Consider the following 26,691-nt stretch of genomic DNA (forward strand, 5'->3'; position numbering starts at 1 on the left):
GTCATATAAACCTCTGTTGAATATAAAAGCCCTCTGGCTCCCTTTCCCCCGTCTGTCTGTCTGCCTGCCTGCCTGCCTGTCTGTCTGTCTATCTCCTCTTTCCTTTCTCTCTGTCTTTTCATTGGCATAGAAATATCCCAGTGAGAGGACTCCCTCCACCAGTCAAGATCAGCAACTGTTTTGTTCTGCAAATTGATGGGTTAGATAGTTGCCTGGAGCTCTGAGTGATTTGCCCAGGGTCACACAGTTAGTAAATCTCAGATTTGAGATTTAAACCCAGGACTTCCTACACTCCATGGCCAGCTCTTGTTCTATTATGCCATGCTCCTTCTCTATAGCTCTTTCTGTTTAAAGAAAGTATTCATATAAGCTTTTATACATGCAGGTGAATTACTATCCTTTTATGTGAAACTTTTCCTGATTCTATCAAATATTTGCCTCAAATTTTGTCACATTTACTTATAGTTGTATATGTTGTGTGGCCCCAATAGAATTTCAGCTTAGTGAGGGTGGGGACTACTGTTTAGTTGTCTTTTTTTTATCCCTAGTGCATTCACAGCATAATGTCGTGTACATAGCAGATACGTAACAAATGTTTGTTGAATGGGATTGAATGCCATTCTCATGCCTTGCTCCGACTTTTAATGTTATCAAAGATGGTGATGTCTCAGAGTTCTACTGGGGTTTCATTCCTTAATTTATTCAGTTTATTCAAAAATGTATTTGATATTTGCAGTGTTACTAGGCCTCTTTCAAATTATATTGACATTTTAGCAAATTTTGAATATAACAAATATTCTTTCAAAGGTGAGCATGGTTAATTTGGCTATTTACTTTTTACATTTCAGTTGTAACTCACATACTAATCACCAGTTTGACAAATTGGTTGTAATACCATGCCAGCTGGTCATGTTCAAAGTGTTCACACCGGCTTCAGGAATATTTAAACTGTTTTCTACAGTTGAAGATATAATTCTGGCTTTCCACCTTCCGAATTAATTTCTTTTATCACTCTAAGCAAGAGTGAAATAAGTATGGAGAACTCAGAAAAACTCCATGTCCAATGTTAGAAAGAAAAGAACAAAAATCCAGCAAAATTAGTTGTTCAGTAGTTTTTATTCATGTCTGACTCTTTGTGGCCCCATCTGGGATTTGTTTTGGCAAACATAGTGGAAAGGTTTGCCATTTCCTTCTCCAGCTCATTTTACAGATGAGGAAGCTGAGACAAACAGAATTAAATGACTTGCCTGGGGTCACATATGTAGTAAGTGTCTGAGGCCAGATTTGAGCTCAGGAAGATGAATCTTCCTGATTCCAGGCTCAGAAAGCTATGATACACTGTGCCACCTAGAATCCAGCAAACTCAATTATTTTAGAACTAGAAAGCAAAGTCTTTTGGATAATATATTTTTACTTTTGGTCATCTGTCATTTTGATTTCAAAATAAATACAGCTTCTTTGGTGGAAATTCCATTCAAAATTGAATACTTTGAGTTTATTTTCAGGCTTATTTCAACATTCAAATTAATTAGTTCCTTTGAGATAGCTGATCTCTGCTAGAAGTTGTTTTCTAAGCTGATCTCTGCTAGCAGTTGTTTTCTACTCCTTCCCATATATTCGGTGATAATTATCTGATGGTGGGGGAGCGTCAGACTTGGAATCAGGGACACCTGGGTTTGAATTCTCCTGAAGACATTTCCTAGCTGCATGACCTTACACAGGTTACTTTAACTTCTCTGAGTCTCATTCCCCCTCTCCACAACCCTTCCCCCAAACAGGGACAATCATAACACACACCTCAGAGGTTTGTTGTTGTGAAGTCCAAATGAGACAACGTATGTACATCACTGTGCAAGCTTTAAAGTACACTATAAATGTCAGCTATTAATGTTGCTCTTAGTATTGCCCTCATTCCTCTCATCTTATATTCAGTGGAATTCACATAGTAACGAAGAGGGGAAAAGTCATTGTCCTAATTACGTTCTTTTAACATTTGGTGGACTAGTGGATGAAATGATTGCTTTTTTAGTTGAATAAAAAATATTGGAATGTAAAGTTGAACTCTGTAAACTCACTGAAAACATCTTTAGTTCATATCCAGTGGCGGAAGGATGACAGTAATAATATGTGCTTCATTCTGTCCATACATAGTTTGGATTTCTTTTATTACATCTTTTAATTTGAAGAGCTTTTCATTCCACAGAGGTTGGAGGTTATTGGTATTTGATATGGTGGAATCTATTTAAAACATTATTCGTAAATCTTTATGTGTCAATGACCTGTCTGGATGATTGTGGTTATTATAGTTTTGTCTGTGATGATGTTTCATTTTGAGTATAGCTCATTTTTTAAATTCTTAAGAACAATTTTGGAGTTTAAATTTGTAGTATAAGGATTTGTCTTCTGTTATTTTGTGAAAGGTAATACACTTCTCATGTATAGTCTAGCCAGTTGATTGTATCTTCCCAACAATTTAGTAGTTGCTAACTTTTTTGTGATCTGCAATGATATATTGTACAATCTCTCTCTCTCTCTCTCTCTCTGTCTCTGTCTCTTTTCCCTCCACCTGTCTGTCACTGTCTCTGTCTCTCTCTCTCTTTCTCTCTCTCTCCATCTGTCTCTCTCTCTTTATCTCTCTTTGCAAAATGTGCATTGGTCAGTAACGCCATACTTCTTAGGGATAACATTCCTATAACCTATGGTTTAAATGATGTGGCTTTGATTTATTATCATAAATCCCTTCATTTCTGTAAAGAAATCCTTGTGACTCATTTGTTGTTATGTTATTATCATTTGTTCATGGCGTATTATATAGAACATTTTTTTTCCCAACATGGACAGTAAGTCCTTCACCATTCTTACTATTATTGAATCTAACATATCTATACATACAGACATGGATATCTTAGAAGGAGATAAGCTGGTCATGGTAGCACATACTTGTAAATTAATACCTGTTACTGGGGGAGGCTGAAGCTGTTGAATCTCTTACGTTCTCAAGTTCTGAGTTGCAGTGGATTGTGCTGAGTGGTTGCTTGCATAGTTTGGAGTCAATATAATGAATCCCTGAGAGTGGGAACCTACCAGGTTAGGGGAGGGTCAAAGCAGGCCAGGTCAGAAATAAAACAGGTTGGGGCAGCTAGGTGGTGCAGTGGATAGAGCACTGGCCCTGAAGTCAGGAGGACCTGATTTCAAATCGGGGCTGGGACCAAACACTTGATCTTTACTAGCTGTGTGACCCTGGGCAAGTCACTTAACCCCAATTACCAAAAAAAAAAAAAAAAAAAGAAAAAGAAAAGAAATAAAACAGGTCAAAGGTCCTGTGCTTATCAATGATTGCATCAGGTCCATTAGTGGACATTGTACTTCCAGCCTTGGAGAGATAGGGAATTCAGTCTTTAAAAAAAAAATACAGGAATAAATAATGAGTGTGGAATTGAGTTGATGGATTTATCCAATGACCAAATAAGTCAATAAGCATATCAATGTTTTTGGGTAGCTTTTTCAATAATTATAATCTAAGCATGCCCATTTTTCTTCAAAATATTTTCAAATGTCAGTTTCTTTTCATCCATTTTTTGTCATCCATTTCATTATTAGGCAGAATTTCTGGAACTTGTATTACATAAAGATTTTTTAATGACCTCAATTTGTTCAATTATCTTTTCAACTTTTAATAAATCCTCAATTAAAGTTCTTATTCCATCTAACCTAGATTTTCTTACTTCTTAAGCCTGACTTTCATTGGTCTGCAATACATTTTTGTTTGCCTTGGAGCTAAGAATAATATTAACAACAACAACAACAACAAAACAATATTAAGCCTTTGCCTCTAACTGATAAGATTCTGTTTCCAGTTGTGTTATGACAGTGTTGGAGGATAAGTAAAGTTTTCATACCTTTACAACATTTCATGCACTCTTTTGCCCACTGTAGTAGTCAGTGCTATTTGTAATGAAATATGTCTGATTTATTCTACTGTACTTTGTAGAGAGCACATATAACTCTTGTTTTTTTGTGTCAAGCTGATCATCACAACTGTTTATAAGTAGGACCAGACTAAGCCCTATGTCACAGAATATATGTCTGACTCTTAGAAGTAGTTCCATCACGCTGATGGGTCTCTCAACCAATCGATACTTTTCTCCAAAGTTCAATTTGCCAGCATATTAAAATTGATGCTAGACCACAGCTACCATATTAGTCTCAGGACACTGAAAATACTCAGTGTACATGATCTTCACTAACATTTCCCCAATTTGCCATTGCCCTCACCACATTATAGCTTTTATTATCAGTTGGGTTTTGATGAAAATAATTAGTAAAATGGAATTTTTGACATGATTAAAGTTAATAATTGATGGCACTGTGTTATTAGGAGACTAATCTCTCTTCCTAATCCATTCTTATACTGTTTTCTTTTTCAGAATTCTTTTCTTTTTTTGTGTGAATAAAACTTTCTACCCTAGTAAAAATCAGCAACATTGGAAATCCTCTTAATTCAGTGCATTCTCATTTTACCTACAATCATACTTAGTATCTCAGTATGTCTTTTATTCTCAGATATCTTCCCAGACAAAGCAGTCTGCTTGGATATACATTTTTCACCCTTATCCAGCCAGCCCTGAAATTCTCCTCTTGAATTTATTTGTCAACTGAAAACTCAGAAAAAAATTTATACAGTCATATTCTTAAATCAGTCTTGATAGCAGCCTTTCAATTGTGCCAATGAAATATTTGAGTGTGACCAAAGTCACTTAGAAGTTAAATAGAGCTTATTACAAGACAGATTGATTAAACAATATGGCCGCAGGCATATAGTATTTATAACAATATTTAGTTTTGTTCACACTGCTACTTTAGAGCTTAGGATGCTATCAATACTGGTTATAGAGATAGCTTGATTTCTTTTTCCCATTCATAAGTGGTTGTTGAAATATAAAAGGTAGGAGATGGATTAAAGCACTTTTATTTAAAACATACCCACATATACACAACAAAAACTTTGACTTTTCTGTCACTCAAATTTTTGTGTCGCAAGATTTACATAGAGATAATTGTGTGTATCTAAGAATTAGCAAAGAGAATTCATGGCTATTAGGCTCTGGTGGTAAAACAACATGAATATAAAAAAAAAATTTTGAAAGATCAATGTAAATGCATGAAGAATCACTTTAAAAAAAATAAATAAGAACTATCTTACATGGCCAGGCAGTCTTCTAAATCTTAATTTATCTGTAGCCCTTATCCTTTTTAAAAAAATTATTTCAAGTGAGTTGTTAAAATAATTATCCATTTAAATAAGGAATTTCAACTTATTTTCATAAACCTACTCCTCCAAAAAGTTTTCTGTCCTGTAATCAGTTTTAATTGATTAGCTGATACCTAGAGTTCAGGTTTTGCATCATATTTATTCATTTTGATCTAAGACAATGTTAATACATGAGAGTGGCAGCCCCTCTTCTAAAACTAATGTCCTAGTTAATCTAACATCTGTATCTGTTTGTTTTAGGTGCGGTTTCATTTGTTGCTGAAGACACAAAACAAAATGATTCACAGGAGCTAAATAATGAACAGTCCCTTCAAAAATGGTTATTAGAGGCATCAGAAAGTCTGGGTATGGCCAATGCTGATATGTTTATTATTATAGATCATTTTATCATCAGTTTGCATAAGGCTCAGCTTTTAGTCACATTGAATTAAATGTTTATATTTTATCTGACAACTTACATCTCCTTGAATAACACATTCCCAAATATTTTGATGCAGAAGTTTGTTTTATCCTCTCAAGATTCATTTTTGTATAGTTTAGTATCTTTATTCTTCTACAATGTCATTAAAGTCAGTACTTTGTAATAATTCACACTAAAGTTAGCCTACTATTAAGCCTATAATAAAGTATTAAACATAGTTTTCTGTTATTATTGAGATGCTGATTAGTGGAAGATTTTTAAAATATTAATGGGTATTGTATTTTTTACTTAAAGACAGCAAAATGGGGGTATTACCAAAACTATGGAAATAAATATAAAAGATATAGGGTTTTTACCCCTATATGCCAACAATACTAAATACTTCCATTTAATACTCCTTGATTGAGCTGCTCTGGTTGAATGTTGCTAAATTCTTTTTCTATTCTTCCTAGTTTTTCCCATTGCTACAGAATGCAGAAGGTTGTTTTTCAGTTAGCTAACAATCTGACAACTCTTTCAGAGCATTGGAGTGATCTGCAGTACTTCCCTTCCTTTATCAGTAATGTGTTCACAGAGTACAGATACAAAAATGAATATATGTAGCTCCTTTTCGATCGATACATGATTAGAATAATTTAAATTTTGATATATCTGTCGTTTAAGTTTAGAAGGGACATTGTCAAGTAGGAGCTTGCCCAGAAGAACATATTCAGAGTTACAAAGGCTGAAACTGTAATGTGATTAATGTTTAAGGAACTAGGTATATTTAGCCTAGAGAAAAAGAGGATTTAGGTTTACAGCTCTCTGCCATCACATGCAAAGGGATTAGGTAACTAGGATTAAAACTCTAGAGTTGGAAGGGATGTCAGAGGCCATCTAATCCAATCCCACTTTTTACAGTTGGGGAAACTGAGGTTTAGGGAAGTTAAAGGGCTAGTTAAAGGTGACACAGGGAGTAAGCATCAGATGTGGGATTTGAACCCAGAATCTCTAACTCTAGTAGGAATCCTCTTTCTGCCAAGCTATACTGTTTACAAAGAAGTAATATCAGGACCAATGAATAAACATTTCAAACGACACTGATTTTAAATATAGGGAAGAAATATTTTACTAGAAGAACTGTGTAAAATGAATTTTTTAATGTAGTTAGGTCCCTGCCTTTAAAAGTATCAGGTAAAAGGAAGATGATCACTAATTGAGTATGCAATAGTAGTGATTCATTGATCAGACAGAATGTTGGATTTCATATTCTCTAAAGCCTTTTCCAATTCTAATATCACATTATTCTATGAGCATCTTTCAATATTTCTTTGAGAAGACCAACTTTTATAGATAATTTTTCAAGTTCTATTAGTTTAAAGAACTAATTGTAATACATTACATGGATTTGTTTTGTGTGGCTATACTTATTTGTATAGGGAAGGTATGTATTTTTCTTTCAGTAATTTTAGAGTTAGAGGGATGTAGTAGATAATGATCATAATATAAAAAGGGAAGAAAAGGAAAAAGAAACCATCAATGAGCATAAAACATTAACATAACATAGAAGAACTCCAGCAGGGAGCATATACCTTCCAGGTAGCATTGGAATTGCCATATTAAATTTGATATATTCTCTCCCTACCCTCAAAAAAGCCCCACTAAGTAGTACATGGTGTAGAGGTTCATAGCTTCATAAGCAGTCCTCTTTTCCATTGTATAAGGAAATGTTTGTTAAATTTGTTAAGTTCATATTCCTAAGAATGATTTCATTTAAAAAATAATTAATTGGAGTAAAGGATGAAAGTACATCAATTGCACATGTAAGAGTGTTATGTGTCACTGTTTTGTTTATGCCCAGCAGCCAATTTATTTCAGGTCAGGCTTCCCAATTTTTCTCTCCCTTCAGTGACCTGAAGAGAGATTGGAAGTGCCCATCTTCTCTCTTGAAACTAAGAACCAGAAAAGTCTGGATCTCTTTTCTCTCTCTTACCAACTCTACTCACCCCTCATGAAGGGTGATTACTAAATATTAATTAATCTTTCCCAGTGAGTAGAGAGTGCCAGACAGTTGGTCATTTGAACCAAGGATTATGCACAGATGACAAAATGATGGAAGTTTTAGTTGAAATGGAAAGAAAGTTTGAAAAATTAGTAAAGTCCTTGGAATCTAATAAAAGTAATCTAGTACAGAAGAATACAGAATAGGCTCTTTTGAGTGAAATATAAAACTACACAAATGAAAGTGACTACCTTTATGCAAATGTAGCTGGAAAAAATCCGAGGATTATATTACATCACAAGTTAACTGATGGACTAGGGAAACCTATACTGCTAACTCATAGGACACCATAATCCCTAAATCTTTTTCAACTGGAATCATGCAACACAAGTTATCCATCATTTATACGAAGCATTCTTTGCATTTGTGTGTATGTGTAGCAATGCAGCAGTACTATTACAAATATCAGAAAAGTTACCATGATACAGTAATGGATAAAATGACTACTTCTTACATGTCACCTGATTCCCCTTTTTCTTGACTAGAATAGTTTTATGAACATAGTAAGCACTCAGTAAGTTATTGCTGCTAATTGACTAAGGGGGGGGAGTAGTAGCATTTTTAAGCAAACCATTTTACTGGGTGCTAAGGATTCAAAGATAGATATAGTATAAATAAGGCTCTCAAGAAACTTAGAGTCTAATGACAAGAGAAGACATAAACATGAGTAATTATGAGAGAAGTGCGGAGAAGAATTCTAGGAAAAGTGTTATGAGAAATTTGAGGAGGGAGAGATGACTTTCAGCTGAGGGATTCAGCGGAAGGTTTCATAAATGAGAAGGCTTCTGAAGTAGGCCTGGGGGGAAGGAAGGGGCCTTAATAATAGTGATATGGTGAGTTAGGACCTCTTATCAATGTACTGGGGCTGGCATGAACATAGGCAAAATGATCAAAACAGACAGAAAGAAACAAGGGCAAGGCATACAGAAATGTTTGGCTGAAATGTACAGTGTAGGAATGAAGGCTGAGGACAGATTTTAAATGCTTGGAATGCTAAGTGCAAGAGGTTTATATTTTATTAAGTAGGCAATAGCTTGTCAGTAGGAATTTTCGAGGATGGTGGTGACATTAAAAAAGATGTACTCTTGTGATGGAAAGAATGATAAACTTGTAGTCAAGTTCAAACTCCATCTCAGATACTTAACAATGTAAAAATGGGCAAGTCATTGTACCTATAATTGCCATTATTTGTAAAATGGAGGTAATAACTTGTACTCTTTCTCTTACCGAGTGGTTGGCAGGAAAAAGCCCCAGAGAAAAGAAAGGTTTTAAAAATAATTATTATAAAGAATGGATTGGGAAAGGAGTAGAATGGGAGAAGGAAGACCAACTAGGTGATTATTGTGGCCAAGAAGAAGTGAAGGCCTAAACTGAAGTGGTTGCATTGTAAGTAGGAATGACTACATAAATTTCTCCAACATTATTCATCAACATGTGCATAGAAAAAGAAAAGGAAGGAATAAGTAAGAGCTGGGATTTGGTAAGGCATGCCTGGTAATAAGATAAAAGAGAAGGTATTCAAGGGTAATATATAATGTTTAGTTGAATTGGTCATCTACCAGGCCAAGATTCCGAAGGAAGGGAATTGAGGCCAATATAGGTAGGAGTGATGAAATATGAGAATAAGAATAAGTGATGGAACGGGAGGTTGGAGGAAGGATGACAAATAAATTTAAGCAGAGTGAGATAGGGGGGGTTAGGGGAGGAAGATAAGAAGTTGTCATTGCATAAGGGAATTTCAGAGTTCTGGATCATATTGGTAGAGGAGTTATAGATGATGATTATATAAAGTTGTGATCATCTCTATGTATGACTGAGATAGAGTAAAGATAGAAGTTATGGGAGTTGATGAAGTGAGATAACTGAGAGAGCAATGTGTTCAGAGGAACCATCAATGAGCATGCTAAAGTTCCCAATGAAAGGAACGGACACTGAGGTAAAGAGCAACACAGTGGTTTGAGTCTTGAATTCCTTGAGAAAAGAGAGAGAATGACCTGCATGCTGCAGGTTCATGAGTATGAATGTGGGATAAATGATAAAGGCAGAGGAGTTACTCTCAACAGAAAAGTTGCTGAGTGCTGGTGGCAAAGGGACAGTCTGAAAGTGAGAGAGGAGAAAGAACATGTAGTACTGGAGGGGGTAGTTAAAAATAAAATGTCTTCTTTCTGGGGAAAACCAGATTGCTGTTATCCCAAGATGGAAGAGTATAAAGTAAAGAGATCCAGGATAACAGGCAATTTACCCAGAATGAGGACTTGAGAGGCTACAAAGAACTGGGAGGGCAGAAAAGGAAAGGTACTCCGAAATGTCGTGGCTAAAATAGATAGGAGTCAAATGTGGTGAGGACCTAGCATAGGAAAAGGGTCTTTCTCTGAACAGACACTGACTCTGAATAAGAAAGAGCACAAGATGGGCACATAGCTGTTCTGGCCTTTGGTTCCAAACATAATAAATTCCTCTTCATATGACAGCCCTTCGTATAATTCAAGACAGCTATCATATCCTCTTTTAATCTTCTCTATTTCCATCAACTAAGTAAAAAATGAAACGATTTCAAGATCTCTTCATATTTGAAGTAGACTTTCTTTATATGTCTTCTAGCTTATCAATGCCCTTTATAAAATACGACAACCAGAAATGAACACAATTATCCAGACATTGTCTAACAAGGGCAGACTGCAAGGGGGCTAGCACTTCTGTGCTCTTGGCACTATGCCTCTCTTAAGGTTACATGAGCTTTTTTTGGCTTCAGTGTCACACAACTGAATCATGCTGAACTTGACCAATAATAACTTTCAGAAAAAAGCATGATGGAACAAGATTGAGATTGCTGGAAAAAAGCTAGAGTTGATTGTTAAATTTTCATTGTAAGCATTTATACATCAGGGCTTGGTTTATTGTTTTGTGCATTGTCTGGATTTAAGAAAGTGATGGGGGAGATGTTAATAATGCAGATTAAAATTAAAAATCTACCTTGCATATAGTCTTCCTGGAGAGCCTGTTGTTAAACATTGACCAGCACACCCTCACTTTCAGACCTTTTCCTCTCTCTCTCTCTTTTTTTTTTTTTTTTTGCTTTTTGGTGAGGCATTCAGGGTTTAGTGAATTGCCCAGGGTCACACAGCTAGTAAGTGTCAAGTGTCTGGTTTAAGGCCACATTTGAACTCAGGTACTCCTGAGTCCAGGGCCTGACTCTATCCACCTAGCTGCCCTACTCTCTCAAACTTTTCTCACCACACCTTGTCAAGTCCCCATCCTGTGCTTGTGAAGTTGTTCATTTGAGCATAAGTATAAGACTTATATTTATCTTTATTAAATATATTTATTCATTTTTAATTTATCTCTATTTATGTTTATTTATTTCTATCTCTATTAAATTACATCATGTTAGCTTAGCTTGGTGGTTCAGATTATTAAAATCTTTTTGAATATTCTGTTGTCCAGTACTTTAGATTTTCATTCTTCCTTGTTTCAACTATAGAGATGATAAGAATGCCTTGATCAACTTGTTTATAAATCTGTTAGCTCAGAGCCAAGTACAAATCCCTAGGATAGTTGTTACAAGTTGACAATGTATGCATAAATGACTGTTCTTTGCATATGATCATTCGGTTTTGAATTTACCTAGAACTCTTATATAACATAAATGGCTGTCAAATACTTATGTTTTTGTTTTTAGAAATCTGAGTAAGTTACTTTATGATGTTCTCCTGATCATCTATAGACTGGCAACCTCTTCAAAAAAGACATGAATTCAAGCTCATTAGTCCATAATTTGCAGACTCCTCTCACTTTCTTTTTTGAAAATCGTGACATTTGTCACTTACCATGTACCTCTTCTGTTTTCCACAGTTTTTCACACATCACTAACACCGTATCAACCATCACACTCACCCATTCTTTCAACATTCTTGGATGCCATTTCTCTTAACTTGGTAACTTAAATATATATATACATACACATATATACACATACATACATACATATATATATATATATATACATATGTGTGTGTATATATATATATATATATACATACACATATATACACATACATACATACATATATATATATACATATGTGTGTGTATATATATATATATATATATATACATATGTGTGTGTATATATATATATATATATATATATATATATGAGGGCTAGATGCTGTTGGATCATCTCCTTTCTTGTGTTGAGTTCCAAAATTAGTGAATTTTCTTTTCTTTCCCTCTCCCCCAATTCAAAGTTGCCAGAGAAAAGAAGCAACTTAGGTTGAGAAGTTCTTGCCTTCTCATGGTTGTCTTTCTTCATCACCCTATCCACCCTGAGCGACAGTACTTGTACTGTTTGCCCTGCTTTTATCCCCCTCTTTCCTCAAATATAGCCTGACAAACTCTTTTCCATTTTCCTTAACATTTATTTCCAGCTTCAGCATATTCTGAGCTTTATTGCTTTTGACAGCATTTTTACATTATATGTGCCACTTTTGGGGACATCTTCCATTATCTGCCCTTGCTTTTAACTTCTGTATATCTTTAAAAAATTGTGGTGTCTGATGAGCTGTTTGTATATACAAAGTGAATTTAGACATCCACATATCTTCAGTCAGAAACCTCTTTACTTCTTTATGGTTTATGTTTGCAAGAACATTTACAAATAGCAACAAAATGGTTGACTTCATGATTTTATTCTTGGAAGACTTTCTTTTATTATCCTATATAGGATTTAGAACAGTGGAAGTGTTCAAAAGAGTGGAGATTGGGAATTGAGGGAGTTTAATAATAGATGGCCTCAATATTCTGAAAAAAAAAAAGGAAGCCACAGTCATCTCTCAGGAATAAAGGGGTGGGAGATAAGGTTTGTAGATCAAGGAGACAAGAGAAAGTGTGGGCTTTAATAGACATTAAAGAATTGTCTGGGAGCCGAAATGGTGGAGTAAGAAGTAAGTTGCTCTCGCCTTCCCTTATTGACCTCTGAAAGCCCATAAAATATTGCCCCAGTAAAAACCCTAGAACAGCTGAGCCAGCAGAAAGATGCAGTGTAGCAGTCTTGTAACCCAGGAAGCTTTGGAGAATTAACAGAAAAGGTCCCTCTTGCTCTAGGAGAGGGGGAGCAGTACAGGATAGGTGGCATCCCAGCAAGACAGCAGCAAGCCCCACATCAGCAAAGCAGGGGGAGATCTTGAGCTCCAGGGTGGTAGAGCAGGAAAGCTCCAACACCAGGACCCCCAACCCCACCCAGAGTGCCTCAGCACAGGCAGGGGAACCTGTAAACACCAGCTTGGAAAACAAACAAACATCAAGTGTTCTCCAGCAGCCAAATCCCCTGGTGCTTCAGCACATCTCCAGGAAGCATGACTCCAGGAGGCAGAGCTCCAAGCTGGCAGAAATCCTCCAGCATCCAAACATTCAAGTGCTTTAAAGAAGACTGAGTGAGCAGACTCTAGGTGAGCAAGAGTCCTCCAGGGGCCAGACTCCCCACCCCCACCCCAAGAGCTCCAATGTTGCTGACCCCAGCTCACCACCAGGTAAGCTGCCAGACCTCTACAGCCTTGAGCTGCCAGTACCTGAGGCCCCAGCACAGAAAAGCCAGTGATCAGGTCCTAGGCTCTCATCACAAGAAGCTTGGGTCAGAGCCCCATGTGCTCCAGCAAGAGAGCTCAATTATAAAAGCCAATTCATAGGCAAATATCATGAGCAAAAAGCAGAAACGGACAATGACCATAGCTTCTTATTCTGGGGACAGGGAAGATCAAGGCACAAATTCAGAAGAGGACAACATTGTCAAAACATATCCACACCTGAAACCTCATTGGAACTGGTCTCCATCCCAAAAAGCCTGCTTGGAAGAGCTCAAGAAGGATTTAAAAAGTCAAATAGGAGATGTAGAAAAAAAATTAGGAAAAGAAAAAAGAGGTATGCAAGGGAGAGTCGATAGCTTGTAAAAACGAAGGACAAAAATTGACTGTAGAAAACAAGTCCTTAAAAACTACAATTGGCCAAATTGAAAAAAAAAAGTACACTGAAGAGAACAACTCCTTAAAAAGTAGAATTGGCCAAATGGAAAAGGAAGAACAAAAACTCACTGAAGAGAAGAACTCCTTAAAAAGTAAAATGGGACAAATGAAAAAGGAGGTACAAAATCTAATAGAAGAAAACAATTCGTTAAAAATTAGAATTAGGCAAGTGGAAGCTAGTGACTATATGAGATATCAAGAATCAGTCAAACAGACAGAAACAAAAGAATGAAAAAATAGAAGAAAATGTAGAATGTCTCATTGGTAAAACTACTGACCTAGAAAATAGATACAGGAGAGACATCTTAAAAATTATTGTTCTACACTAATGAATTGTTGGTGGAGTTGTTAAATCTAACCATTTTGGAGAGCAAGTTGGAACTATGCCCAACGGGCTGTAAAAATTTGCCATACCCTTTGATCCAGCAATAGCACTTCTAGGGCTATATTCCAAAGGCATCATACAAATGGGAAAAGGACCCACATGTACAAAAATATTTATAGCAGCTCTTTTTGTGGTGGCAAAGAATTGGAAATTGAGGGGATGCTCATCAATTGGGGAATGGTTGAGTGAGTTGTAGTATATGAATGTAGTGGAATACTATTGTGCTATAAGAAATGATGAACAGGCAGACATCAGAAAAACCTGGAAAGACTTGTATGCTGTTATGCTGAGTGAAATGAGCAGAACCATGAGAACGTTGTACACAGTGACAGCTACGTTGTGCAATGACTAATATGGGTAGACTTAAACCTTCTTAGCAATACAAGGATATAAGAAATCTCCAAAGGTCTCATGATGGAAAATGCTATCCACATCCAAAGAAAGAAGTATGGAGTTTGAATGCAGACCGAAGCATGCTATTTGCTATTTTTTTTTCTTCTGTTGTGTTTTTTTCCCTCTTTCTGGTGGTTCCTCCTATTGGTTCTTATTCTTACTTTCAACATCACTAATGTGAAAATATGTTTAATAGGAATGTATATTTATAGCCTATATCAGATTGCATGTCATCTTGGGAAGGGAGGTGGAGAGAGAGGGGAAGAAAAATTTAAAACTAAAAATTTATGGAAGTTATTGTTGATAATTCAAAATAAATTAATAATAATAAAAAATATTGTTGTACAAGAATTGCCAAGTAGTAGTGAAAGCCCAGCTGAGGTTAGCCAGCATGTTTTTAGTAGACAGTTCAGCATTCTTTTTTTAAAAATGGTAATCTATAATGATAACAATTTCTATAGTTTGCCTAAGTGATACCTTTAATGTAAATCATGTACTTTAATCAATCAATAAATTATTTATTATGTATTTCCCATAAAGTAGATGCTGAGGATGCAGTCTTCTGTGTAATTACAAGTTGACAATGTGTCCGTAAATAACTACTCTTTCCATATGCTTGCAGTCTAGCTATGAATTTAAGAGCAATGCATGAAACAATAGTTATTAATATGGGGATTGGTAATTTATTGTTAAATTGAATAATAAATTTTATGGTTTGGAGGTATATAAATGCTATATTTTTGAATTGAGAATTAGAATATAATTTACCCTCTGATTAGAATCAGGAAATGATTCATGTAAGTAATGGATATTCAGCTGCTCCTAGAAGGCACATTTGTGGAAGAGGGAGCAATATAAGTTAAGGGTTAAGGAGTATTGGGGACATTGGAGAAACCAAAATAGTTGTAATAGACACATCTTATTGAGAAATAGTATGAAAGGATGACTAAAGTTGGGTCACATTATGGAAAACCTTAAAAGCCAGGCAGACTTAATATGGTAAGACAGAAGGAACCACTGGAGATTTTGGAATAGTAGTCTTAATGATTAAAATGATGTTAAAATAGTATACAACTTGAACCAGAGAGGAAAGATCTTAGAGTCGTGGAAGGCAGCTACAAGAAATTTTTCATGGTATGATACAGGCATGGACTGACACGGTAGCAGTGAGACTAGAGAAAAAAGATGAGAAAAATATTTCAAAAGAAAAATTAATAATATGAATGACTGACTACAGATGAAGATGAAAGAAAGAAGGTAATAAGTCTTTGATGACACTAAGATTACACACCAAGGTTATTTTATTGACAGAGATCAAGATGTAAGAAGTTAAAGCATGCTTGAGTAGATGTTCAATTCATTTTGTGTATGATGAATTTGAAATGATGACAGTACATCTAAGCCAAGTAGGAGAATGGCCTGGAGACAGACTCTGGGGTTATCAGCATGGAAATGACACTTAAAATTATGAAAATAAATGAGGGCATAATAATAGGGAAAAAGTTATGGATAAAGGAGAGTCTTGAGGAGAACATTTGGATTAATAGGGAGGAGGAAAAAGAGAATATAGAAGAGCAGTTGGAAAGATAGGAGTTGAACAAGTATCAGTGGAAACTAGGAAGATTGATTTTAAATAGTGCATTAATTAGTGCAGAGGGTTCGTAAGTGGAGCTTAATGAATTTGGTGTAGAAATAGGAACAAGGTCCTTTTTTAGACTTTAAGTCTCTATAAAATTTGTGCTGGATCAGTAATACATGCATGAACGGAGTGAAAAGACATGGTATTTATCAGTCCATTTATGTCTAGTGAGCATGAATAAGACACAACAATTAGAGATAATCTTATTCAATAACGTAGTTGTTTATTAGAGTTACCCCTATAGATTAGGACCATAAAAGGTGTCTTTGGGACATATCTATGCCCTTGGAGGAAACCTTGAGAAAGTTGAGTTGGACAGTTAGACACACACACACACACACATACACACACACACGTACACACACGTACACACACGTACACACAGACCTAGACAGAGACCCACAGAGAAACACACAGAGAGAGATTCATTGATGAGCTAAGAATGGATCTGGGTCCCAGATAGAAAGGAAGCTAAAGGAGACTGCAGGTAGACAAGGGTAGAAGTTACATGTGCTCAGAACCGTGTATCGTTTCCCTCCCCCCATTTTCTACCCCCATATCTTAGAGAGTTTAGAGCCACATGGCCCAAGTTTCTGAGTAGAAGAATAGCGATATCCTTGACAGTGCTGAGCTCTTGAAACATCCCCAAATCTGGTATTCTAGAGATCTCCTAGACAGTGCCAAACACTTAGAGAGAAAAAGAATCATACATGTGAACGAGAATCAGGGGTTACCTTTGACCTCGAGGCTACATGTGTCCTTCTAGGTCCTTGGGTATGGCTTTTGGACTGAGTCCAAGTTTTACAGAATAAACCCTTTTAATGAAATTTAGATTCAGTCAAAGGGCCACATTTTAGGACCTAGAGGACCACAAGTGGCCTCGAAGCTGCAGTTTCCCCACCCCTGAAAAGATTTTGCTTTCATTAGCACAATTTGTTATTTGGACTGAACAGGTCCAATGGGAAGAGATTTGCCTTTCTGGTGACCCTGAGTTTCTTTCCTTCACAGGGGAACTTAAATCATAAGTTAGCATTATGTGTCTTGAGAATTGTGTTGATCTCTGGGAGGCAGGTGGAATTCATTATTTATGGGCTACTATGAGTCCTTTATCTTTTTTGTATTCTGCCTGTGGGATGAAATAAAGACTGCTTTGTACCTAAAACTCATTGTTACCTTGAATGCTTGCACAGGAATTGCAATCATTTTATTCACATCTGTGAAGACCTAGAAATGAGCTGTATTTTAAAATTCCCAGAGAAAATTATGGATGAGGGCAAAACAAACTGAAAAGATTAGATTTGGGATTGAGGGTGGGAGGTTCCCAAGACTGAGCCTAGTCCCTGTTCACTGACAACCTGGGGTGATAGTCCATGAATTTCATAAATATTAAGTTACATTACAAAACTGTAGTAGATCAATTATGAAGAAATATATGTTGAAGATGATAGTGGACATTGTCAGATAAAATAATTGTTAGAAAGAAATTTTAAATCCCATATTTCCAATGGTTGTTGCACTTGTATCTATCATCATCATCATCCAACATTTAGTCCTGAGCCTTCTAGGTTTAAGAACTAAGATTCACCAGATCACTCAATATGATAATATGATCAATAGGGCAGAATGATGACTACTAACCAATAATTGCTAAGTAGACTGCAATATTCATATTATTAGTCAGAATCTTCTCATCCCAGTAGTGAAACCTGCTTTGGAGACTGAATTAAGACCCAATGTTAATGATCTTAGAATCAGAGCAAAGGAAGGCAGGTAATGTGAAGGGAAATTTTCATTGAGCTATAGAATACTGGCAAGTCACCCTTCTGCACTGTAGGGATGTACCTGGCAAAAATAATAATGAATAGTATTCATCTAGTGCTTTTGTAAATATTATCTCATTGGGTGTCATAACAACCCTGTGAGGAAAGGAACTTTATTGTTATTGTCCTGTTATTCTGATAAGGCAACTTAAACTAGCAGAGGTAGAGTGACTCTCCCAAGGTTAAATAGCGAATGAGTAGCAGCACTGGGATTACAGTTGTCTGACTTCAAATAAAATGTTTTTCAACTATATTACTCTGTCTCTGGAATACTTCTATAAGTTTTCCAAGGCATTCTTGTTATTGAATAGGGCTAGAGACACACTAACAAATTATTCTTTTATCTAGAACACATGAAGACTATATCACTTTTGCATATACACAGAGCCAGCCAGGTGGTGAAGTGGATAGAACACTGGGCCTGGATTTTGGAAGACTTGAATTCAAATATGGCCTAAGACATTTCTGGAGTTAAAAATCTGACCTGAGATACTGACTAGCTATGTGATCCTGGGCAAGTCACTAAGCCCTGTTTGCATCAGTTTCCTCATCTATAAAATAAGCTGTTTTCTGTTTCCTGTCTAATTTTAGTTACATTGATTTTGTTTGTGCAGAAATGGTTTCATTTATATAATCAAAACTGTCCATTTTATCTTTTACGATTTTTTTATCCGATGTTTAGTCATGAACTGTAGCCCAACCCATAGATCTGATAAGTATTTTTTTCCTGTTGGTCTTCTAATTTGTTAAAGATGTGATCTTTTATACCTAGGTCATATATCCATTTGGAACTTTTCTTGGTGTATGAGATGAGGTGTTTCTCTAATACAGTTTTTTTTTCCAGACTACTTTCCACTTGTCCCAGCAGTTTTTGCCAAAGGAAAAGGTCTTACTTACTTCAGTAGCTGGGTTCTTTGGGTTTATTGAAAACTAGGTTTATTTGCTTCTATATGTTTTATATCTAAGCTGTTCCACCAGCCAACCTCTATTTTTAACCAGTACCAAATCATTTTGATAATGCTTTGTAAATAGTTTGAGGTCTTGTACTGGTAGGCTCCTGCCCCCTTCCCACTTTTTTTCATCATATCTTTAGAGATTCTTGATCTTTTTTTTTTTCCCTGATGTACTGTTTTGTTTTGTTTTGTTTTTTTGAGGCAGCAGCTTGGTCATGATTTCAGTAAAATTGGGTGACTTTCCTCGTCATTTGGAAGTCTGGGATTTGAAGAGTTCCCAGATGAGAGATATATGACTTCCAAAATTCTAATTCCTTCCCTGTTCCTTCCAGGTAGAGTTTCTCTTTCCAGGTCAGAGGAACATTGATCCTCTCTCCATATGAATGCTTTTATCTCCAAATTCTTGAGACCACAAAAACCTTGGAGTGGAGAAGATAATTTACAAAACAGAGTCTCTGTCTTTGGTTTCTAGCCATGTTCTATTTTACAACCTTATTATTTTTAATCTTTTTCCTGTCAGATATTTTTTTTCCTGCTCCCACCTGGCTATATTCTTACTATGTCCACTGCCCTTCCTCATTCTAGATCCACACGTGGTGATCAGACTTTCATGGGTACCAGAATATTATTTGAACTTGAAATTCCTATGCTGTATGGATGGGTCTGACCTAAGAAAATTCTCTCTATGAACTGAGGCTGAGAGATATTAAATGCATTACCCAGTCATACAGCCAGAACATTTCTGAGGCAGGATTTGAACTCAGGTCTTCCTGAAGTCCAGTGCTATGTTCCACATTATTTGTTCCACATTCTATCTGCTATGACACTTAGCTGCCTTGTTAGTTTTAACCTGATTTCTTCCTTCCCTTCTTCTTTCACCATCACTCTTGAAACTTCACATCTCATCTTGTATCATCTTGGGATGGGAGTGAAAACTAGACAAAGCATTGAAAGTATCCTTTTTACACCCTGACAACAGCAGCTATTCCAGGGTAGCCATTTACAAAGCTTTGAAGCTACAGCCCAGAGGTTTAAGTGGCATAACCCACTATATGAAGGTGACCATAGCCCGCTGAAACCAGGTTTTACATACCATTCAGCTGTCCACCCAAGCCATCTTCTTGCTTTCTTCCCTGCAGCTGGCATTGTCTCCTCTCCTTCATCACAGGAAATGAAATAAAATTCATACAATTATTTCCAAAAGACATTTGATTTTGTTAAATAGACTTCTCTACAGCTCCATTTGCTATCTTGACATCCCAGAACAAAATGCACTTGCCTGACCAGCTCCATCTTAAATGTGCAGTCTTGCCCTAATAGAATTTAAGCTCCTTATGATCAGAAACGGTTTCTCTTTAATATTTGTATCCTCAGTGTTTAGGAGCATGGTTGGCATATAGTGAGCTAATAAATATTTTTAAATGCCATTTGTTCATTCATTATATCTGACAAGAATCACTGTAGAGCAAAGGAGGTTTGGAACTCACTCTTTTCATTCCCTCTTTCCATAGGAATTTGAGGAGGAGCTAGTATTTCCCAAACCAGAAGTTTCTCTTAATCCATATCCTACTTTGTCCCCTCCTCTTCAGGTCAGAGGTTGAGTATTTGCTTGAGCCATCATCTTTCAAAGCAACTTTGCCTGACTATAACAACTCCTTTCTTACTAGGACAAATTGTTCTTAAGTTTGCAGGGTTGTATCTATACCATTTTAGGAACTGACATGAGAACCAATCTATTTATAAAATCTCAGTTGTAAAGTTCTCTCATAATAACAATTACAAGTTCCCAAGTTAGGGAAATTCTATAACTATTTTGGACCGAGGTCCTTTGTAATTGTTCAGTCATTCAGTTGTGTCCGACTCTTTGTGGCCCCATGGTCCATAGCACATTAATGTTGTTCATGGAGTTTTCTTGGTGAAGATATCGGAATGGTTTGCAATTTCTTTCTTCAGCAGATTAAGGCACACAGAGGTACATGACTTGCCCAGGGTCACATAGCTAGTAAGTATCTGAGGTTGGCTATGAATTCAGGTCTTCCTGACTCCAGGCCCAGTGCTCCGTCTAGTGAGTTATCTAGCTGTATCATTTTTTTTTGTCCTAGTTAAGTCTATATTCCCATATATTCACTGGCATCTTCCATTGCTCCATCTTTATGCAATTAGTAAACAGTTATGCAACAACAGTCATGTTCAAAGATATTTTTATGTGGAACGTTATCAAGAAATAAAACCAGATTAAATAATTTTTAAAAAGTCGTATAAAAAATGTCTGTTGTCAAATGAGCCTGGAGGAAAATTTTTGAGAAGAATTTAAAATTTTGACTGCATTTTTAAGTTCTTTAAGTATTAGGCCCCCCGAAAGCTTTTTGTCTAGTATGTTTTGCTTAGTCCTTCATTTCAGAACAGACATGGAAAGATTTCTGCCAGGACATGATGGCTCCCAACCTTAAGACATTCTGTTCTCTGGTTCTGTTTCAGTTTACCTTAGGCAGACTCTTGCCCTCCCAACTGTATCTCAAACTGTTTTAAAACTCAGGAAGTTGAGAAAAGGCCACTCTTCTCCTCCATGTCAAAGATTACAACAGATTTAGTCACAGTTGTGAAGACGATGAGGATTCTCAATAAGGGTTCTGCAGAGCAGTCCATTCTTGTTATGCATCATTTCATAAGGGGTGTGTGTGTGTGTGTGTGTGTGTGTGTGTGTGTGTGTGTGTGTGTGTATTTATATTAGTTACATGCTGAATATGCTTAGAATTCTGTTCCTCTTTGCTTTTTCCATTCCTGGAAAATTGGCAGGATTTGAGCTACAAAGATTCCTCATTGGCTCTATGCTGCTTGACATTAACATCTTTCTTGTCCCTCTCCAACCTCCCTGTTAAACATATTCTAGTCCTCCCACATCCTGTATCCAGTGCCATGATTAAACCTAGTGATGATTTAAGATATTCTCATGTAATTTTCTGTTTATTCAAAATTAATCAACTCTTTAGCATTTAAATAAGATATGCGTTCTGAAATTTGCTGTTTCTAATGTTTCCATTACATATATGTACTTTCATAGTTTCTATAGGATATAGTTTTTACAATGTATTTTATTTTACATGATTATGTTACATTTAAAGTTCATTTGTAGAAAAAACACTGATTTATAGATAGGTAAAATTGACTAATTTCTTGAAATATTCATTCAATGCTTATTCCTTGCCAGTAGAAGTCATACCATTCTAGAGAAATAAACCAACTGAAATAAGTTACCAGGTGCTCCAACTCTCATTTCTGGTCAGAATAGATATTGTAGTTTCGAGTGAGAAGTGAGATTATGTATTCAGCTGTATATATCACTTAGGAGTTCTGTGACTATCCTATACTTAAAATACTTAAAAAAATATTACTCTATACCAGTGGTGTCCAACTCAAATACAAATGAATCCCTGTTTGACTTAGAAAACCACAAATTAACATTATCTGTGTTGTGTTGTATTTATATTTATTTTGTTATACATTTTACAATAATCTAATTCAGTAGTAATTGGGGAGTTTTGGCTTTTAGCATGTGGAAGTTTGGTACCTCTGCATACCAGCACTTCTCAAGTATTTTGGTCTTAAAGACCCCTTTACCCACTTAACAATTACTGAAGACTCCTCCTAAAAAACTTCTGTTTACAGGAGTCAATCTGTATTAGAAATGAAAATCTTATTATTATTATGAAAATGGTTTTCAGCTTATAAATGCCTGAACAGGTCTCAGGAACCTCCCTGGGTCCCCAGACCATGCTTTGAAAATTGATACTAGATTAAGTTTTTGTTACCATTCATTAAACTTTTCCTTCATAAATTTTATAATATAAGGTGAAGCAACATAGAGAATAATGGGTTGGCCTTCAAGTCAACCTGTGTTCAAATCTTGCCTCTAACACATAAAGACAAAGCCCTAGGCAACACTCTAAAAATATAAGTTTCAGAATAGTTGCTGATATGCATTCTTAGAGGCAGAGTCCTTACTGGGAATTACTTAAATTGGTGGAATCATAAATCTAGCTAAAAAAGTTGAAGGTACTGGAACTGGAAAGAATCTGAAAGGACATCTAATTCACCTCTCTTCTTTTACAAGTCAGGAAACTGAGTTTGAAGGAGTTTAAATGACTTGCCTAAAGTCACGCAGGTAATGGAAAAGTGGCAGAATTTGAAGTACAGAACCAGTAGCGTTTTCTACCAGATGAGACTGCCTCTTGATTTTTAAGTTGTATAGACGGCTTGAGTATTATTAATAGCATCAGGATGACTATATTAAATGTGATACTTCAAAGTACATGACCCCTTTGATCAAGGAGGAGCATTATATGGGAATCTTTCTGGAATTTTAGTCTTCCTTCAAATATATGAAGTCATGTCAAAAGGAATGCTTTCCCTTCAATATATGGAGAAACTGTGCCTTGGAAAGGTTAAATGACTGACTAAAGCACTTAGCATAGTGCCTGGTACATAGTAAGCATTTAATAAATGCTTAACTGACTAAAGAATAAGCAGGTTAATAAGAACTGAAATCTAAATCTGCTTGCTTTTTTATCCTCCAGCCTGCAGTATTGTTGAGATCTGGGCTTTAAAGGTGAAAAGGAAACATCTAAACTGCTTCCTTGCTGCAGAATACTATTATTGTGTCAAACTAGCAGTGAAGAAGTACTCTTAACATTACAATCTAATTAGTATGACTTGCCCTCTGATAAAGCAATGAGAAGTGCTCTATTGTTTTCATGTTTAGTTTGCATATTTAAAAATATGTGGCACAGTTTTCTTGTTCTTGACAGGACAGTGACATTGAAGCCTTATTACTTCCTGCTGCAATGAGATTTGTGTATTTCATTAATTCAGCTGAACATCCATTCAGAGAATTAACTTTGCATCTCAGGAACACAAAAGGAATTGCAGATTTGGGTGATGTGTATATTTTAAAGATAATTATAATGTAAATTACAAATGAGATGCATATTTATAATGATATTTGGATAGAATAAACAAAAAAACAAATCCTTCCAAGGGACAAAAAGATACACAATGTCAGGCCAAAGTTGAATGTATCTTGATTTATTATTATATTCCATCTATTTTTTGCCATGTGAAATCATTGCCATTAAATCTAGCCTTATACTCAGAAGTTAATGTATAAAGCCACTTAACATTCTGTTATCAATCTAGTTATAAGAAATAGCTTCTCCTTGCCAATTCTATCTTCTAAATATCTCTCAGATACATTATGTCCTATTTTTTGCTGCTGCGACTTTAATAGTGACTGTTACTACTTCCCTGTCTACACTAGTACAATAACTTCTTACTTCTAATATCTTTCTAATTCAGATAATCCTTCATACTGCCTCCATTCTCTTTGTCCTTATGCACATATCTGGGCCCTCACTAAAGTACTACTTCAATGCCACATCAATGGTGTATGTGTGGCAGGGGTGGTAGTTGAGCCTGAGTTCTTATATGCTTTGTCCTCAGAACCCAATTTAACAGGTTCAACTAAGGTGAAAAGCATTTGAGCAAAGGCTCATGAGGAACTATGTCTGTTGTCCAAGGTCCCAGACCAGCTAAATTTGAGGAGACCCTTTCACCAGACCACACGCAAAGTATTAGATTTTTTTGGCAAAAAATATTGAAGATTAACACCTTTTTGAAGACCATTGGCTAAGTAATAGATAAAATGTAAGCTGCATTGTTAGATGGAGTTGCCATACTCATGAAATTACAGATCTTTGAAGTATTGAAATAAAACTCTTCATTGTTTACCAAATACAATTCAAACTTGTTAGGCTGGCATTGAAGGCCTTCTACCACTGGTAGCTCTGGTGTGAGGGCTTGCCAAGCCCCTTTGCGGGCTGCTCATCCACCTTTGGTGTTCACCTGATTTCACTCACCTGTGGTTTCAAGAAGCTGCAGTGGCCTCGCCCTGGTAAAACCTTCTTGGCAGAAGGGCTAAACCAGGTTGAGGGGAGTTGACAGATCTCAGACTCATCAGTGAATTAGGTGGGTGTGTATCCCAACCAAAAGTTTCCCTGACAGAACGGGTGGATGAGAACAATTAGTTCCAACAGCCATGAAAGTGGCTAAAGCAGGCACTATGGAGTGCTTAGAGCTTGGTCAGGTGTGGAAGACACCAGGTAATCCACTGTACTCCAGGCCAACAACAGTCGTCTTGACTTTTGTCCTGCCCACGGGGCTTTGGTGACTCAGGAAGAGAGAGCAAAGCTGATTACTTTTTGCAACTCTGCCTCATTTAAATCCAATTCATGTATAAATCAAGGCATCACCTGTGAGGTCACTGGTCCTCTTTGAAAACAAACAAGTGACAAACAACAGCCTTTACAACCTTCATCTTTCCCATTGAGTGTATTTTATGCCCCAGTCAAATTGGATTACTCCATTTCCTCCATCTTCATCTCCCACTTTGATGTTTTCATACCTTTGCTCAAACTGTCCCCTCTTGCTGTTGAAATCAAACCTATCTTTTGAAGCTTAACTCACTTGCCACCTTCCATCAGGCATTTCCTGGTCTTCCTACTTCCCCTTTCTCTTCCCCTCTTCACTTCTCCACAGTAGGTAATAATCTTTACCCGTCTTTCTCCGGTGAATTTCACACAGCACTTTGTAACTTTCATATACATATATTGTGTATTATTTTTGTTGTGTTCATTTATGTTGACTTTAAGTCCCCTGAGGACAGCAGGTATGCTTTATTTACACTTTTTAAATACTCTGGAGACTAGCACAAATACATAAGAAGAGTCTGTTGTACTTAACAAATGTTTGTTGAATGACTCTTATTGTTGATCATTCTGTTTTTTGGGTATAAGGAAAAATTCTATTTTAAATCTGATCATAATTTTATTTGGAGGAAGGATTTTCAAGTTAGAATTTTGAAACTGATAAAATTGGCTAAGTGGCTGGAGAGTGAATATAATAACATGTGTTTATAAGCCCAGTGTTTTACAATTCACAAGTTGCTTTCTTTACAATTAACCCGTTAAGTATTATTGTTAGTCCTATCTAAAAGAAGAGGAAACTCTTTAGCCAGGGTAACACAGAAAATCTAAAATTCTTTCCCTTACAAAGAGCAAACTGCAGAACTCAATAATAGGTGCTTCCCCCCACCCCCCACCCCACATCCTGTATACAATTTCTACCCAGATTTTACTTCTGTGGATAGAACATGTTTGTTTGTATGCACATGTGTGTGTGTGTTTAAAGTGGTATTTGAGTTGAGCCTTGAAGAAAGCCAAGGAAACTATATCTTAGAGGTAAGGTGCTAGAATATTTTAAGCATGGAGGACAGTCAGTACAAAGGTATGGAAAAGTTGATGTAGAGTTCTTTGCAAAGAATAGCAACTGGGTCATAGATCGGGTTGAGGGGAATAAAGTTTAAGAAGCCAAGAAAGGTACTAAGGGACCAGGTTATGAAGAGATTTAAACACCAAACGAGGGACTTTATATTAGATACTAGAGGTAATAGGAAAATATTGGAATTTATTAAATATATTCGTGCAGTTTATTAAATATGTTTGTGTATGTATGCATTTTCATAACCTACATACACACACACGACACATGTGTACACATATACACCTAGTGTGTATATATGTATACACACATCAAGTGCACATGCATGTATATATACATATATGTGTATATAGAAGGTAAATACATTGCGTAAATACATACATTACACAGACACCAATATCTTCTGTGCGCAGAAATA

At 36.2% G+C, this 26,691-nt stretch overlaps 1 protein-coding gene across 1 annotated transcript in view; it reads left to right on the forward strand.

Moving 5' to 3' along the window:
- The window catches only part of CFAP47 (cilia and flagella associated protein 47), an 890,592-nt gene that overhangs the window by 513,154 nt on the left and 350,747 nt on the right, over positions 1-26,691 (forward strand). Inside the window, 1 exon segment of the mRNA XM_078146130.1 lies at positions 5,513-5,617. Coding sequence (XP_078002256.1) covers positions 5,513-5,617 — 105 coding nt within the window.

This window comes from Phascolarctos cinereus, unplaced genomic scaffold (genome assembly GCF_003287225.1).
Source record: "Phascolarctos cinereus isolate Bilbo 61053 unplaced genomic scaffold, phaCin_HiC Scaffold_726;HRSCAF=1367, whole genome shotgun sequence".
Taxonomy (NCBI): Eukaryota; Metazoa; Chordata; class Mammalia; order Diprotodontia; family Phascolarctidae; genus Phascolarctos; species Phascolarctos cinereus.